The sequence below is a fragment of the Rhinolophus sinicus genome, linkage group LG10 (genome assembly GCF_036562045.2).
Source record: "Rhinolophus sinicus isolate RSC01 linkage group LG10, ASM3656204v1, whole genome shotgun sequence".
In the NCBI taxonomy this organism is placed as follows: Eukaryota; Metazoa; Chordata; class Mammalia; order Chiroptera; family Rhinolophidae; genus Rhinolophus; species Rhinolophus sinicus.
This window is the reverse complement of record NC_133759.1, coordinates 6,052,269-6,065,999: the sequence shown is the minus strand read 5'-3', so window position 1 is coordinate 6,065,999 and position 13,731 is coordinate 6,052,269. Positions and strand designations below refer to the sequence as shown.

The following is a 13,731-nucleotide window of genomic DNA, read 5'->3' as shown; positions in this document are numbered from 1 at the left end:
TGGGCAGGGGCTGACCTGCAGGGCCTCGGTGGTGGTAGGAGGTGATTTATTTGATCTTGGTGTGACATGGGCCACACTAGGAGTCTAAGCAGGAGAGCAACATGATCTGAACAAATGCAGTGGGCAGTTGTGGCTCATGTGGTCAGGACTGGGATGGAGAAGCTGGTCTCAGCAGAGGTCAGGGAAGGCATCCCCCAGAGGTGAAGTTGGATGCTGGGCTGGAGTGAAGCTGGCAGGGGTGGGGGAAGTATGGCCAGAGTGTTAAAGGAGCCTACAATCTCGCTGAGCATCATCCAACATGGAGGAGGTGAGGGTGTGTGTGGCAGGAAGTGGAGGAACATCCAGAGAGGAAGGAGACATCAGGGTGGAGGCCATGGAAAGGGAGTGGTCAGCTTTGCTGAATGCTGCCACAAGGTCACAGCTCATGAAGCCAGGGAGGTGGCTGTGGGAGACCTTGGGACTTCAGCGGGAGTAGGACCTGCAGAGGCTGGGTGAAGGGCAAAAACCTGACTGGGGGTTCTGAGGAGTGGAGCTGGCAGAGGTGGTGGGGACAGACAGAACAGCATCTTCTCTTGGAGCTCGTGGGTCCAGCGAGCCCCACGTGGGAGGCCTGGACCTGACACTCTCACCTGCCTACAGTGCCCTGGTGGAACCTTTACACCGTCCATGAAGTCCACCAAAGACTATCCTGATGACGTGATCAACTTCATGCGCAGCCACCCACTCATGTACCAGGCCGTGTACCCGCTGCAGCGGCGGCCCCTGGTGGTCCGCACGGGCGCTCCCTACCGTCTCACCACTGTCGCCGTGGACCAGGTGGATGCAGCCGATGGGCGCTATGAGGTGCTTTTCCTGGGCACAGGTACCCACTGCTGCTCCCGGCCCCTCCCGCGCTGGGCCCGCTGGGTGGAGGGTGCTGATCCATGGGGCTGGGACCTACGCTGCTAGGGGTTGCTGCAGGCTGGTCAAGGTCAACTCTGCCACCGTCCTCCTTTGGAGCCTTCTCCCTGTTGCCAGGATAACAGACTAGGGGTGGGCAAACCTCGTCGTCATCCCTAGGGGCCAGGAGACCAAGGACACTGGGTGCCTGGGGACCCATGTAGGAAAGGGGGGACAGATGGCAGACACCTCCAGGATAGGTGGGTCCAAATGCTAACACACATATGCTCATAGGCACACATACAAGTGCACCCACCACCGTTCCAGTAGCCCTCACCACGGGGGACTACTCCCACGTCCTGTTCTGAGCAGTGCCCAGACAAGGGTCTGGGGTGGGAGGGCCAGGCCCTGGCCCTGATGCCCCTTATCCTGGGCCAGTCCCCTCAGACCTCTTCCCATCACTGGGCGAAACTCTTCAGTCTTGGCACAGAGCTGCTGCTCCACTGCCCTCTGGGGTTTGGGCCCTGGTGGGGGAAGGGGCTGAGGCTGGTGCCCCTTCCCCAGCATCCTCAGCCTCACTGAGGCCCTGCCCGGCCCGTTCCAGACCGCGGGACAGTGCAGAAGGTCATTGTGCTGCCCAAGGACGACCAGGAGATGGAGGAGCTCATGCTGGAGGAGGTGGAAGTCTTCAAGGTGGGTGTGACCACCTAGTCCTGTCTGCACCCAGGCCCTGTCCGTACCAGCTCCTGTCCGTACCAGCTCCTGACCTCAGACCTCCAGGGCAGGGCAGGGAGGGAGTGCCCAGGGTCCAACGCTGATCCCTATTTTCTTCCAGGACCCAGCACCTGTTAAGACCATGACCATCTCTTCCAAGAGGGTGAGTTTTGGCAAAGTGGGCTGGGGGTCGGGATGGAGCCTGCTACCCCTTGGGGTCATGCCCTCGGTGCAGGGGTGGGGAAACTGAGGCATGGAACAGGAAGGGAAGGAGCCTGGCCCACTTGGCTCCTGATGGGGGCTGACGATGGGAGGGAACTGATGTGCCCTAACCCTCCCCCAGCAACAACTGTATGTGGCCTCAGCCGTGGGTGTCACACACCTGAGCCTGCACCGCTGTCAGGCGTATGGGGCCGCCTGTGCTGACTGCTGCCTTGCCCGGGACCCCTACTGTGCCTGGGATGGTCAGGCCTGTTCTCGCTACACAGCGTCCTCCAAGAGGTATGGACCTGCCGACCTTTGGAATTTTGGCCACCAGACCCAGGGCGCTGTCCTGGGAGTCTGGAGGTGGATGCAATATTACCCAGGGAAAAATCTATGAGCCCTGGATTCTGGAGGGTACAGGGACGTGGGAGGGGCATGCCTCTTTAGGCATACTCCTTCAGGAGCTATCCTCATCTAGGCGGAGCCGCCGGCAGGACGTCCGGCACGGGAACCCCATTAGGCAGTGCCGTGGCTTCAACTCCAACCGTGAGTGTGCTGGGCCTCCCCGCTGGGTGCTCCTCGCAGCTCCGAGCCCCATGCAGCCCACTGAGCTGCTCACAGGGCCTCCACTAGAAGGATTCTCACATGGCCCGTGGGGGTGTAAGGGCTTGGGGTTTTGGAGATGGATGCCCAATGGCTCATCTCTGCCTTTCTGGGTGGGTGTCCCTGTATGTGCTACTCGGTGCCTGCCCCCACTGGCCTGCAGTCTGCCCAGAGGCACTGCTGCTTTCACACAGCGCCCTCTTGTCTGACAGCCAATAAGAATGCCGTGGAGTCGGTGCAGTATGGCGTGGCAGGCAGCGCTGCCTTTCTTGAGTGCCAGCCCCGCTCGCCCCAGGCCACTGTTAAGTGGCTGTTCCAGCGAGATCCCAGTGACCGGCGCCGCGAGGTGATTTCCTTTGTCCCACAGTCTTCCTGTGGATGTGGGAGTCCCTTGTACAGTAGAAATTCCATGTGGGTGAAAGGTGGGGTAGGAGCCAATCTGGGGCAGCCCTCATTCTAAGAAAGCACTTCCAAACTCCCTTACCTACGAGGAAATCATTTGGGTGAATCTAGTTATATGGAAGCTCTGTGGGGTTTCCGTGTTATATGAAACCTTTGCTAGGCAATGCCTCTTTCCGTGAAAGCTTCATATGTGTATCCATTGGAAGTGTACCTCCTTGTAGGGAAATGTCATTGGGTGGGCTCCAGTATATGGAAATTCTGTAGGGTAGCCCTCATTTTGTGGAAATGCCTTCCAGGCATTCCCTCCTTACATGGATGTTCTATGAGAGAGCTCCAATTGGGTATTCTCATTAAATAGAAATTCTATGTGGGCGTGCTCCAACATTTTCTCATTGTACAGAATCCCCTTATGGTCACCCCTCCTGAAATGGAAATATGTGTGGATGCTTCATTCAGATGTTATGTGAAACCTTCCTGTGGGTGTTTCTTGGTATATGGAAATTCCAGATGGGTGCCCTTACATGGGATGGCCACAGAGGTGGTGTGATCTAGGAGCTGGCTGGGGCAGCAGGGTGGTCACATAGCCCCTGAGCCCCCACTCTCTGCCCCTCAGATTCGTGCAGAGGACCGTTTCCTGCGCACAGAGCAAGGCTTGCTGCTTCGTGCCCTGCAGCTCAGCGATCGCGGCCTGTACTCCTGCACGGCCACTGAGAACAACTTCAAGCACATCGTCACGCGGGTGCAGCTGCATGTACTGGGCCGGGACGCTGTCCACGCTGCCCTCTTCCCACCACCAGCTGTGAGCGCCCCACCGCCCCCAGGTGCCGGCCCCCCCACACCACCATACCAGGAATTGGCCCAGCTGCTGGCCCAGCCAGAAGTGGGCCTCATCCACCAGTACTGCCAGGGCTACTGGCGCCACGTGCCCCCCAGCCCCAGGGAGGCCCCGGGGGCACCCCGGCCTCCTGAATCCCAGGACCAGAAAAAGCCCCGGAACCGCCGCCACCACCCGCCGGACACATGAGGCCAGCTGTCTAAGCCCTGCAATGGGCCAGCCTCGCCCTTGTCCCTTTTAATATAAAAGATATATAGATATATATATATATAAAAATATCTATATTCTATACACACCCTGCCCCTGCAAAGACAGTATTTATTGGTGGGTTGTATATAGCCTGCCTCGTCGGCAGCATCATCCAAAACTTTGACCCATGCTGGTCAGAGACGGCAGAAAGCAGAGCCCACCTAATGAGGCCCAGTCAGTTGGCAGGGTCAGACTAGGACTGTACAGCCCCAGACTCAGCTGGGAGTCCACCTGCTGGACAGCCACCACTGGGATCTACAGGACACAGGGAGGGAGCGAGCTCCGCGTGGACGGGGCACGGACTCCACCTTTGCCAATGTGTGCTGTCAACCTGAGCCATCGGCATAGACATGAATACGAGGACTGCTTTGGAGACTGGGGGTGGGAGGGGGGCTCAGATGCACTCAGAGAGGAAGAAGGGGCCGTCACAGAATGCCGGCCCCTGCCTGGGAGCGGGGCACTCAGTCAAGGCCAGCCCCTTCCTGGGTATTTATTCTCTATTTATTGGGGACTAGAGAAGAGGAGCCCTGCATGGGTGGGGCAACCCCTCCAGCCCCTCCTTCCCTCCCTGCCTGGTCACTCTACCTCCTCTTCGCTTTTTCTGTGCCACTGTGACTCAGGGGCTGGGAGAATAGCAGAGGGGCCAGGCGGAACCAGGGCTGAGGGGAGAGGAGGCCATGGTGGAGGCCTGGGGCCTACAGGGGCTCCCCAGGGCTCCCTTCTGCCCACCACTTCAGATGATGGGTGTAAATAGCTCTGGTGGGGCAGTTGGGTAGGTGGATGGGGGCTCCTAGCGGCCCTCTGCTGCCCAGGCCACAGCCGCCCTTGGGTTCCATCTTGTTAATAAACACTGGCTCTGGGACTGGACTTTGGCTTTTCTCCTTGGCAGGGGAGGAAGGATGGGGGTTCAGCCATGCCCAGATTCTGTGTCTCCTGCCCCCCAAACTCCATGGGTCCTGGCCACCAGTTCCCACACGTTCTCTTTTACCTTCCATTCGCTCATTCAATTGTTTGATCATTTGTTCACCATTCCTTCCTCACCTGGCTTTGTGTGCAGCCTGGTGCTGGCACTAAGGACTCGGAATTGGCAAGACACAGCCACAGCCCTCACAATCTAGTTGCCCCCACCCTGAGATTCCCAACAAAATTCCCATCCTTCCTGCCTCCTTCCAGCCAGCTCTCCACAGAGGGCCCAGCATGAGCAAATGAGCAGAGTAGGGAGACCAGCGTAGGTGAGGAGCTGCTAGAGGAGGAAGTGGGGCTGGGCACCCTGGGCCAAATAGAATGAGTTCGGCCCTGGTCGGGGAAGCTAGGAGCTGGGGAGTCCCATGAACCCAGCAGGGCTTAGGGCCATACCTGATAGCAAGGGGAGCCAGGTGGCGACTGGAAAACAGTAGACTGGCCCCACTTTAAATAAACCCAATAAGCAGAAACCAGGTTTTCATTGGTTTAACAAACCTGGGCTCCTGCAACACCCCGCCCCCTGGGAAGTGTGTAAGGGGCTGCAGAGACCACCCTTCCCCAGACCACTTACAATGTGGAGGCGTAAATGATCTTGCTTCTGGACAGATCTCCGTGTCCCCCCCCCACCCCCACAGAGGAGAGCCACATGTTAGAGACAAACTTCAGTGCTCAGTGTCTGGGGCCTTGGCACCCCCTCGTGGTATCTTGGGTTGCAAACAGTTGGATATTAAAAGGCATCCAGGTTTCCAGTAGTTAAACCAGAAGGCTCAGGGCCCCTAGATGGGGCCTCGGGAGCCCAGGGTTTAGATCTGATGAGAGGTCCAGAGCCTGGAAACTCAAAACTATGGGCTCAATTAACAACTTCCACTCATCAGCACTCCCCATCCTACTGGAACCCACACAGAGATCCCTAAGGTGAGGCAGGCATGCCCCAGAAATACCCCTAGGCAGGTCCCAGAGCACGCACAGGGGACAGAACAAGAGCAGAGCAGAAGAGCCCCACCCCTGCTTGCCCCAGAGTGCCAGACCTGCTCTGGGACTGTTTCCCCATCTGACAACAGGCCTGCAAAACATTCTCTGGAGGAGCCTAGCCACCTCTGCAGGTCAGAGACTTTGTTGCTCCCCAGTACATACAAATAGGTAGACACAAGTGAAAGTGTGCACATATACAGGTACACGCGTAAATGTACATGTACACAGGCACATGCTCAGACACAAATACAGGAAACCACACTAATGCATTGCACATGTCCGTGCATTTATACATTCACACACACGCATGTTAATCCACACAAGCATGCACATGTGCACACAGAGAAATGTACAGAAGCACATACATACCTGTACACATGTACAAGACATGTACATAGTCGCACACACATGTACATGTGTACACACACGTGTACACGGACAAATGTGTTGTCATGTCATTGGCTTGCTTGGTGCCAGTAAAGGATAGACACCCCCCACCAGGCACAATAGCAGACATGCACGCACACCCAAGTCCCCTGGCATCATGGAGGCATGTAGAAGCCCTGCTCAGGTCAGATCCAGCCCTCACTATGGCGCAAATGCAATGTCTACCTTTGCGTCTTGATTTCCTGCAGAGTATAGAACTCTGGTCCCGAGTCACTCGGCCCTTCTCAACCACCTCCTGCTGTATAGCCCCCTGAGCCTCTGCTTCCTCAGTACAATGGGGCTGCTGACGTGGGTACCCTCCCCCAGGACCGGTGTGAGCTCACAAGATACGGAGCAGTGCTGAACCCAGTGCTGGGCACAGACCAGGTGCTGGATGCATGCTTCTTCCTCTACTCCCTGCTGTCAGCGCCAACCCTCCGTGGTCCCCACCCCCGGGGCTTGAAGCCCTGTCCTCCCCTTTCTAAGCTGGACCTTACCAAACATGTCTCCTTGCTCCAGGGCAGGGGCAGGATTGCCTCCAGGAGGGTTGGTGAGGGGTGGGTGGCAGAAGGGGTGCAGAGTCAGCAGTTGAGGGATTGGGGCCATGCTGGCCTGATTAGAAGAGCTGGAGGCTGAGCTGGATTCACCTGTCCTTGTCTCTGGTTGGCTCTTGGGTACCTCCAGTACCCAAATTCCACTAAGCAGCCCTACCAGGGCCTGCACAGGTCTGTGGAGAGCCAGTTGATTGCCAGTCCTGGGACCAGGAGGCTGTCCAGGGAGGCCAGAGACTGGCCTGAGCCTGACTCTGGGGATCCCTCCATCCAGAAAAGCCAACTGACCAACCTGTTCCTTCACCCGCTGCGGGGCCATGGGGGCTGGGGCCAGCGCAGAAGAGAAGCACTCAAGGGAGCTAGAAAAGAAACTGAAAGAAGATGCTGAGAAGGATGCTCGAACTGTGAAGCTGCTGCTTCTGGGTAGGGATGTGGGCCCAGGTCAGAGGCTGGGGGCAGGCATGTGACCTTTGTGTGAAGCAGGGGTGAGCAGAATGAGCCTGCAACAGGGCAGGTTACAGAGTGGGAGCCCCGGCGGCCAGGCAAGGCCCAGCCTGACAGGTGATACCCCAGCTCCCCAAGTCTGAGTATGCCATGGAACTCCTCTCCAGAGGTCCCGCCTCAGGCAGCCGCTCCTCCCGAGAAGTTTGTGTCAGCCGCTCTTACAGAGGTGTGGGTATGAGGCACTTTTGCTCTGGCTGGGCTCGTGGAGCTCCAGCCTTTGGCTTGATGGGTGTGCTGGGCAGGGCTCAGAAACCAGGGGCCTCCTTGGGAGCACCGCTAGGGCTGCGCCCTTGGGAAGGAGAGGGTCACAGTCGTCCTGAGAGTGGGCAGGCTCTAGGACCATCCAGAGCCACACACAATGGCCCTCAGTTTCCAGAGCTTTACTGTTGGCAGACCTGAAAAGCAGCTCCAGGGTGAGGAGGGGTACTAAGGCCCAGTGGAGAATAGATAAGGCCATGCCCATGGTCTCATGGAAGTGAGGGGAGATGAGGCTGAGCCAGTGCCTCGAGGCCACTGCTTCCCCCAACGGGAAGAAGGAGCTGTTCTGAGAGGGCAGTCAGGCTCCACCCAGGCTCTCCAGGGTCCAGTCAGGCAGCGGGATGTGGGCAGACAGGCCAAGTCAGAGTGCCGGGGAAGACAGAGAGGCTAAGCCAGAAATCCCATTAACTGTGCCCAGCACCCTCGGGAGAGCAGGCTTAGAGGGGCTATCAGCTCCGTCTCTTCCCCCACCCAAAGGCGCTAATCCCCTCTGAGCCTCTTGGAGACACTCCCCTCCCACCTCAGGTGAAAAGCTAGGTTGACCCTACTCATAATAATCCCCTGCGTGCGGTACCATATATGTCCACAAGGTGGCGCCCTAGGTTGTCTTTATTTTCGTCTCAGGCTGATAAAGGCTGTATATCAGGGTCTTGGAGGTTCCTCAGCACAGCTGAGGTCGATGATTCCCCTGGTCAGCTCTCTTCTGTCACTGCTGACATTAACAAACGTTTTTCTGCCAGAGTGTCAGGACCTTACCTTGGAGAATGGGGGGGAAACAGATGGAACTAGGGGCTGGGCTGGTGCTCTGGGTCTGCCTAGCCATTTTCCAGGCCTTGTTTCCAGGGGCAGTAAGGCGAGTAGGGGAGAGATGCGATCAGCGCGGCTCTGAGGTAGGGCTTCCCTTCCAGGTGCCGGTGAATCCGGGAAGAGCACCATTGTCAAGCAGATGAAGTGAGTGCCCTTGCCGGTTGGGAGGCCTTGGGAGGGGGGAGGGGAAGGGAGCCTTGCGCACAGGGCCTGTCCTTCCCCACCCGACCACGAGGCGCTGACCGCTGCTCTCCCTGGCTGCAGGATCATCCACCAGGATGGGTACTCGCTGGAAGAGTGTCTCGAGTTCATTGCCATCATCTATGGCAACACGCTGCAGTCCATCCTGGCCATAGTCCGCGCTATGACTACACTCAACATCCAGTACGGAGATTCTGCGCGCCAGGTGTGCCAGGAGGCGGGCTGAGCGGACCTCTGGGGACTCGAGGCGCCGAGCTGGGCCCAAGCCCTAATCACCACCTACCATTCCCACCTGTCCCCAGGACGATGCCCGGAAGCTGATGCACATGGCGGACACCATCGAGGAGGGCACGATGCCTAAAGAGATGTCGGACATCATCCAGCGGCTGTGGAAGGACTCTGGTATCCAGGCCTGTTTCGATCGCGCCTCGGAGTACCAGCTCAACGATTCCGCCGGCTAGTGAGCGCGCAGGCGGGGCGTGGGGGCGCGGGCGGGGCTCTGCGACACTCCTGCTTTCCACCCACCCACACCCAGGCGTCTCCCGCAGCTACCTCTCCGACCTGGAGCGCCTGGTAACCCCGGGCTACGTGCCCACTGAGCAGGACGTGCTGCGCTCGCGTGTCAAGACTACCGGCATTATCGAGACGCAGTTCTCCTTCAAGGACCTCAACTTCCGGTACGACCCTGGGCCCGCGTCCTCGCTCTGGGGCCCTGCCAGCGAGTTCACCGCCCCGAGGCCCCTCGCGTCCCAGTGGCCCCATCCCTACAGGAGACACTTCGGGTTCTCGGATAGCCCGCAGGCGGAAAGGCCCGGCCCCTCCAGGTGCCAGAGCGGTCTGAGTGAGCCCTAGCCAGCACTGGGAAGCTAGGGGAGGCCGGGGGCTCGACGCGCCGGTTCAGGTCCCTTCTGACCCGCAGGATGTTCGATGTGGGTGGGCAGCGCTCGGAGCGCAAGAAGTGGATCCACTGCTTCGAGGGTGTGACCTGCATCATCTTCATCGCGGCGCTGAGTGCCTATGACATGGTGCTGGTGGAGGACGACGAAGTGGTGAGTGCCACGCAGGGCCTGAGTGAGGCCCGCGGGAAGCAGGAGACAGCGCTGCGAGAGTGGGGAGTGTCTGGGAGGGGCATTCGTTTCAGAGTGGTCCGAAGGAGTAGAGGAGGCAGCCAGCAGCCCCACTGAGAGGTGTTGTGGGGAGACTGGCCTGAAGCTGTCAGCGGGGAGGCCCCCGGTGCCCTGGAGCCCAGAGGGGAGGTGTCGCTGCCGCCGTTGTTCCCCGGTGCCCGACAGCTTCTGCCCTCTTCAGAACCGCATGCACGAGAGCCTGCACCTGTTCAACAGCATCTGCAACCACCGCTACTTCGCCACCACGTCTATCGTGCTCTTCCTCAACAAGAAGGACGTTTTTTCCGAGAAGATTAAAAAGGCGCATCTCAGCATCTGCTTCCCGGACTACGATGGTGAGACTCCGGGCCCGGCCGCCAGGCGGCGACCCACCCCCACGATCTCGGGCTGCCTCCTCCTGCCCTGAAGGATTTGCGGTAGGGAGTAAGAGCCCCCTTCCTCGCCAGGACCCAACACATACGAGGACGCGGGCAACTACATCAAGGTGCAGTTCCTCGAGCTCAACATGCGACGCGACGTGAAGGAGATTTATTCCCACATGACGTGCGCCACCGACACGCAGAACGTCAAGTTTGTCTTCGACGCTGTCACGGACATCATCATCAAGGAGAACCTCAAAGACTGTGGCCTCTTCTGAGGTGGGCTTCTCCCAGCCCGGATGCTCCCCTGCCTTGCCCCTTGGTCTCAGTACCCCAGCCCCATCCCAAGCTCCCCACCCCACCTCACTACAGCAGACCCACCCCATGTCCCGCCCCAGCTTTCCAGACCCACTCCACCGCCTGACCCCCAACTCCCAAACCCCTCTGCCCCATCCTGGCTCCTCAGGCTCCACCCACTGTCACAGGCCCCGCCCCTGACTCACAACTCCCACCCACTTAATCTCTGACAGGCCCAATTCCCCAGGTGTCGCTGCTTCCAAATTCTCCTCCACAATATCTCTCAGCCTAAACTCAATTATTTTGGGGCTAGGGATGTTGACAGATTCTTTCTTGTTTTCCCAGGTTCCTGAACCCATGTGCATCCTAAGACCCTGTAGCTCTAGCTGCCTTGTAGTCCCAGCCAATAGGACCCTATCATCTCCCCAGGACTTCTGGGCCCCAGCCTGTGGCCCCACCAACCACAGATCCAAAACCCTGAGCCCCACTAGCCTTGAGGCCCTGACACTTCCCTGTGATTCCTAGGCCTCCCAGAGCCAGGTGCCCCCAACCCCAGCGCTGCCCTTCACGGCCTGGTTGCCCTGGCCTCCAAGACCCAACACAGCCAGCTCCAGCTAGGAGCAGGCAGGACTTGGGGCAGCTCGAGCACACAGTGACTCAGCAGTGCCCAACTGACCAATTTCCTGCAGCTTTCCCGCCCCAGGGGGCCCCTGACTCACCTTGGTGGGTCTGGGCTCAGCAAACAGCCCTCCCTCCCAGAGTCTCATGAAGGGCAGAGGGGCAGGCAAGGATCCCTCCTCCAAGCCGGCCTGATGCTTGCCATCAACTCGTTCCAGCTGTACCACCTCCATGTGACAAGTCTGACACCTGTCTACCCCAGCAGCTTCAGGGGTCCAAAGTCCAAGCCAGCTCTGGCCTGTGCAGTTCCTACATAGATGAATTAGTGAGTGGGGGCAGGCCTGGGAGCCCCTGGATGCCAGAGAGAGAATCAAGCTGGACCCTTCCCCTCATACCAGGCTCACAGTAGCCCCCTAACCCCTTCCCCCACAGGCTCTGCCCCCTCTGTCCTTGAACACAAGATCCGCTCACCCACCCACCCACAGTACTGCAGGCCAGCCAAAGGGAGGGTCTGTTGAGGGCAGGTACTGTTGACACCAGCTGTAGCCAATGGTCAAACTGTCCTGAAGGGTGGCTGGGGGCAGAGTCCAGCTCCCATCGATCAGCCCCAGGAAGAGAATTTGGGACAGGACGGAGACCAGGTCGTGCCCAGAGGGGTCTACCTCAGGTGGGGTCACAAGCAAACCCAGGTGACATTTGTCCCTGCCAGCAGCTTCTCTCACCCTTTCTATTCAGGGCCCATCCCCTAGCAGGAAAAACGGAGGGCCATGCCTGAACTGTCAGGGACAAAGGCCCATGTCCCCACATCCCCACTCCCTACTTCTCATCAATCACCAAGTCCTTGCTGATGTCCATGGGCCAGGGCCTGTGCTGCAGGCGAGAACAGGAGCTTCTGTCCAGCAAGGCCTGAGAACGATTCGCACTCATCCTCAGCTAAATGCAGACTCAGCAATAAACCTTTGCATCAGGCCCCAGCTGTCCTTTCTTGGGGGAAGAGGGCTAGTGTTAATTATTACTCTCATGAGCATTGATGGAGTGTCCAGTGCCAGGCTGGCCACGAGTGGGAAGATGGTTCCTCCTACGCTAAGGCACCTTACTTGACATGGCAGGGGGCACTGTTGGAAGCATGTGGTCAACTTGTGCCTCTTGGTGGAGGTGAAGGGGGAGAAGAGCCATGGAAAATGTTCGCAGGGACAGTCTTGGATTGAGAGGAAGTTTTGACATGGAAGGTCATTCTAGCCAGAACAGTAGAGTGTACAAGATCCAGGAACACAGGCTTGGGGGCCACAGGAGTTCAGGAGAACAAGAGCAGGAAAGGGGGACGTGGGATGGAGAGATAGTAGGCAAATGCCAAATGCCAACCTGAGGGCCTGGGCTTCCTCCATAAGATGATGGGTTTTGGAAGCGCTTGAAGTTAAGACATAATTGCAGGGCTGGGATTAGGGTGAGGCAAATGAGGCATCATTTGATGCAAAATTTGGGGTGGTGCCAAAAGTTTCAGTAATCAAGATTAATAATATATTAATGCCATACTTAAAAAATAAATCAAAACAATTGCAAAAAAAGAAGTCCATGCTGCACAAAATATCAAAATTCTAAATACAGACGAGATCTTAGAGAGCCCTGCCAAGCCATGTTGGTGCCACATTGGATCCTGAAGCAAAAGCAAAAATGTCCACTCCTATATATGGTTTTATGTATTTTTAATGGTTAATTTTTTTTTACAGAACTTTAAAGTAGTTGAAAAAACATTGAAATAATTGACAGTAGGTATATTAAAACTCAAAGCATTGTTTTAACCTGAAATATTTTACTTATACCTAAACAGAATTTATAATTTTATTTTCCTGACTTTAATGGAAATAAAATCATCAATATTTATCCAAACTGCTTCTGGAAAAAATAATCATTAAAAATTGTCATAGAAAAAAAAATTGTCATAGAAACGTATATAGGTGCACAGTTTTCCTGGGGGCTGGTGTGAGTGTGCAAGGGAAGGAGAGACCCATGGGATCCATGAGGAAGACTTAAGTCCTCATTACCCCATGGGGCCAGGATCTGCAAGCAGTGAGGCTCAACGACAGGAGTGCAGATCTGTGCGGTTGACCAAGGGTATGAGATGCCCCCCCCACCAAGCTGGGACTACAGAGGAATGTTGAAGGGTCTGAGTTTTCCAGACCTGTGACCCACCATTGGGGGAGAGGTCCAGGAGGCAGACAGATCCGTGGGGCTGGGCAAAAGGTAGCAGTGGCAGCATCCTCAACGTCCAGGTGGAGGATAGAGTTGTGAGCCTTAGGGGGGTGGCTTAAAAGGAGAGTGAGGGTGCCCAGACCCAAGACAGGGTGTGGGGGGATACAGGCTAGGTTAGGGAGCCCAGGACATGTATGGGCAGCCACGCTGGTGCTGCTCAGAGGCCTGAAGGGTGGATGAGGCTCTGGACAATGATTTAGGCCCCCCACTGGGTGGTCTTGGGCCTGGCTGAGCTGAGGCTGCTCCTCTCAACTAAGGACCTTCTGCCTGAGCAGTTTACTGGAGTGAGATGGGGCAGGGGAGAATGACAGCAGGATTCAATGGAGAGAGGCAAGGAGGAAGAAGGAGGCTTTCAGGAGCCGGAGGTGGTGGGCTAGAGAGGGAGGAAGCTGTCAGGAGACGTGGGTTAATGCCGTCTGCTGCAGAGCCACCTTGTCTTGGAAGAAAGGAAATGAGATGAGCTCCCCAGCCTTCCTAGGCAAGGGGCAGAGAGAAGCCCAAACACCATGCAG

General features: G+C 57.3%; 2 protein-coding genes and 1 long non-coding RNA gene across 7 annotated transcripts in view; 2 read left to right on the top strand and 1 right to left on the bottom strand.

Moving 5' to 3' along the window:
- SEMA3F (semaphorin 3F) overlaps positions 1-4,753 on the top strand; it is a 28,952-nt gene extending 24,199 nt beyond the window's left edge. For both annotated transcript variants that reach the window (XM_019723800.2, XM_074312299.1), the window contains 7 exons: positions 640-862; positions 1,484-1,572; positions 1,715-1,756; positions 1,937-2,094; positions 2,276-2,343; positions 2,613-2,746; positions 3,416-4,753. In XM_019723800.2, coding sequence (XP_019579359.2) covers positions 640-862; positions 1,484-1,572; positions 1,715-1,756; positions 1,937-2,094; positions 2,276-2,343; positions 2,613-2,746; positions 3,416-3,826 — 1,125 coding nt within the window. In that variant the 3' untranslated portion in view covers positions 3,827-4,753. The remainder of the gene's footprint in view (positions 1-639; positions 863-1,483; positions 1,573-1,714; positions 1,757-1,936; positions 2,095-2,275; positions 2,344-2,612; positions 2,747-3,415) is intronic.
- Positions 4,754-4,904: 151 nt separating this feature from the next.
- Positions 4,905-11,938, top strand: GNAT1 (G protein subunit alpha transducin 1). Of its 3 annotated transcripts, none has more exons than XM_019723802.2 (8): positions 4,905-7,221; positions 8,469-8,511; positions 8,632-8,773; positions 8,871-9,028; positions 9,117-9,245; positions 9,488-9,617; positions 9,877-10,030; positions 10,142-11,938. In XM_019723802.2, exons 1-8 carry the CDS (start codon positions 7,116-7,118, stop codon positions 10,330-10,332), a joined length of 1,053 nt encoding a protein of 350 aa, XP_019579361.1. In that variant the 5' UTR covers positions 4,905-7,115; the 3' UTR covers positions 10,333-11,938. The 3 variants fall into 3 exon arrangements, with proteins under 3 accessions (XP_019579361.1, XP_074168402.1, XP_074168401.1); XM_074312301.1 differs by lacking the exon at positions 4,905-7,221 and having other exon boundaries at positions 8,373-8,511; positions 9,117-9,392; positions 9,470-9,617; positions 10,142-10,333; positions 10,697-11,938; XM_074312300.1 differs by lacking the exon at positions 4,905-7,221 and having other exon boundaries at positions 8,373-8,511; positions 9,117-9,392; positions 9,470-9,617.
- LOC141567148 (uncharacterized) lies at positions 8,143-11,210 on the bottom strand. 2 transcript variants are annotated; one of them, XR_012489559.1, is made up of 2 exons: positions 11,071-11,210; positions 8,143-10,279 (listed from the first exon to the last, which is right to left on the bottom strand). It is a non-coding gene; the product is annotated as an uncharacterized LOC141567148 (long non-coding RNA). The 2 variants fall into 2 exon arrangements; XR_012489558.1 differs by having other exon boundaries at positions 8,143-10,097; positions 11,071-11,207.
- Positions 11,939-13,731: the final 1,793 nt, after the last annotated feature.

What these genes read in the sequence shown, in the direction of transcription:
- GNAT1 (XM_074312301.1), top strand. An exon ending in CTCAACGATTCCGCCGGCTA is followed by an intron (nt 9,029 to 9,116) that starts GTGAGCGCGCAG and finishes CGTCTCCCGCAG; the next exon opens with CTACCTCTCCGACCTGGAGC. An exon ending in GAAAGGCCCGGCCCCTCCAG is followed by an intron (nt 9,393 to 9,469) that starts GTGCCAGAGCGG and finishes GCGCCGGTTCAG; the next exon opens with GTCCCTTCTGACCCGCAGGA.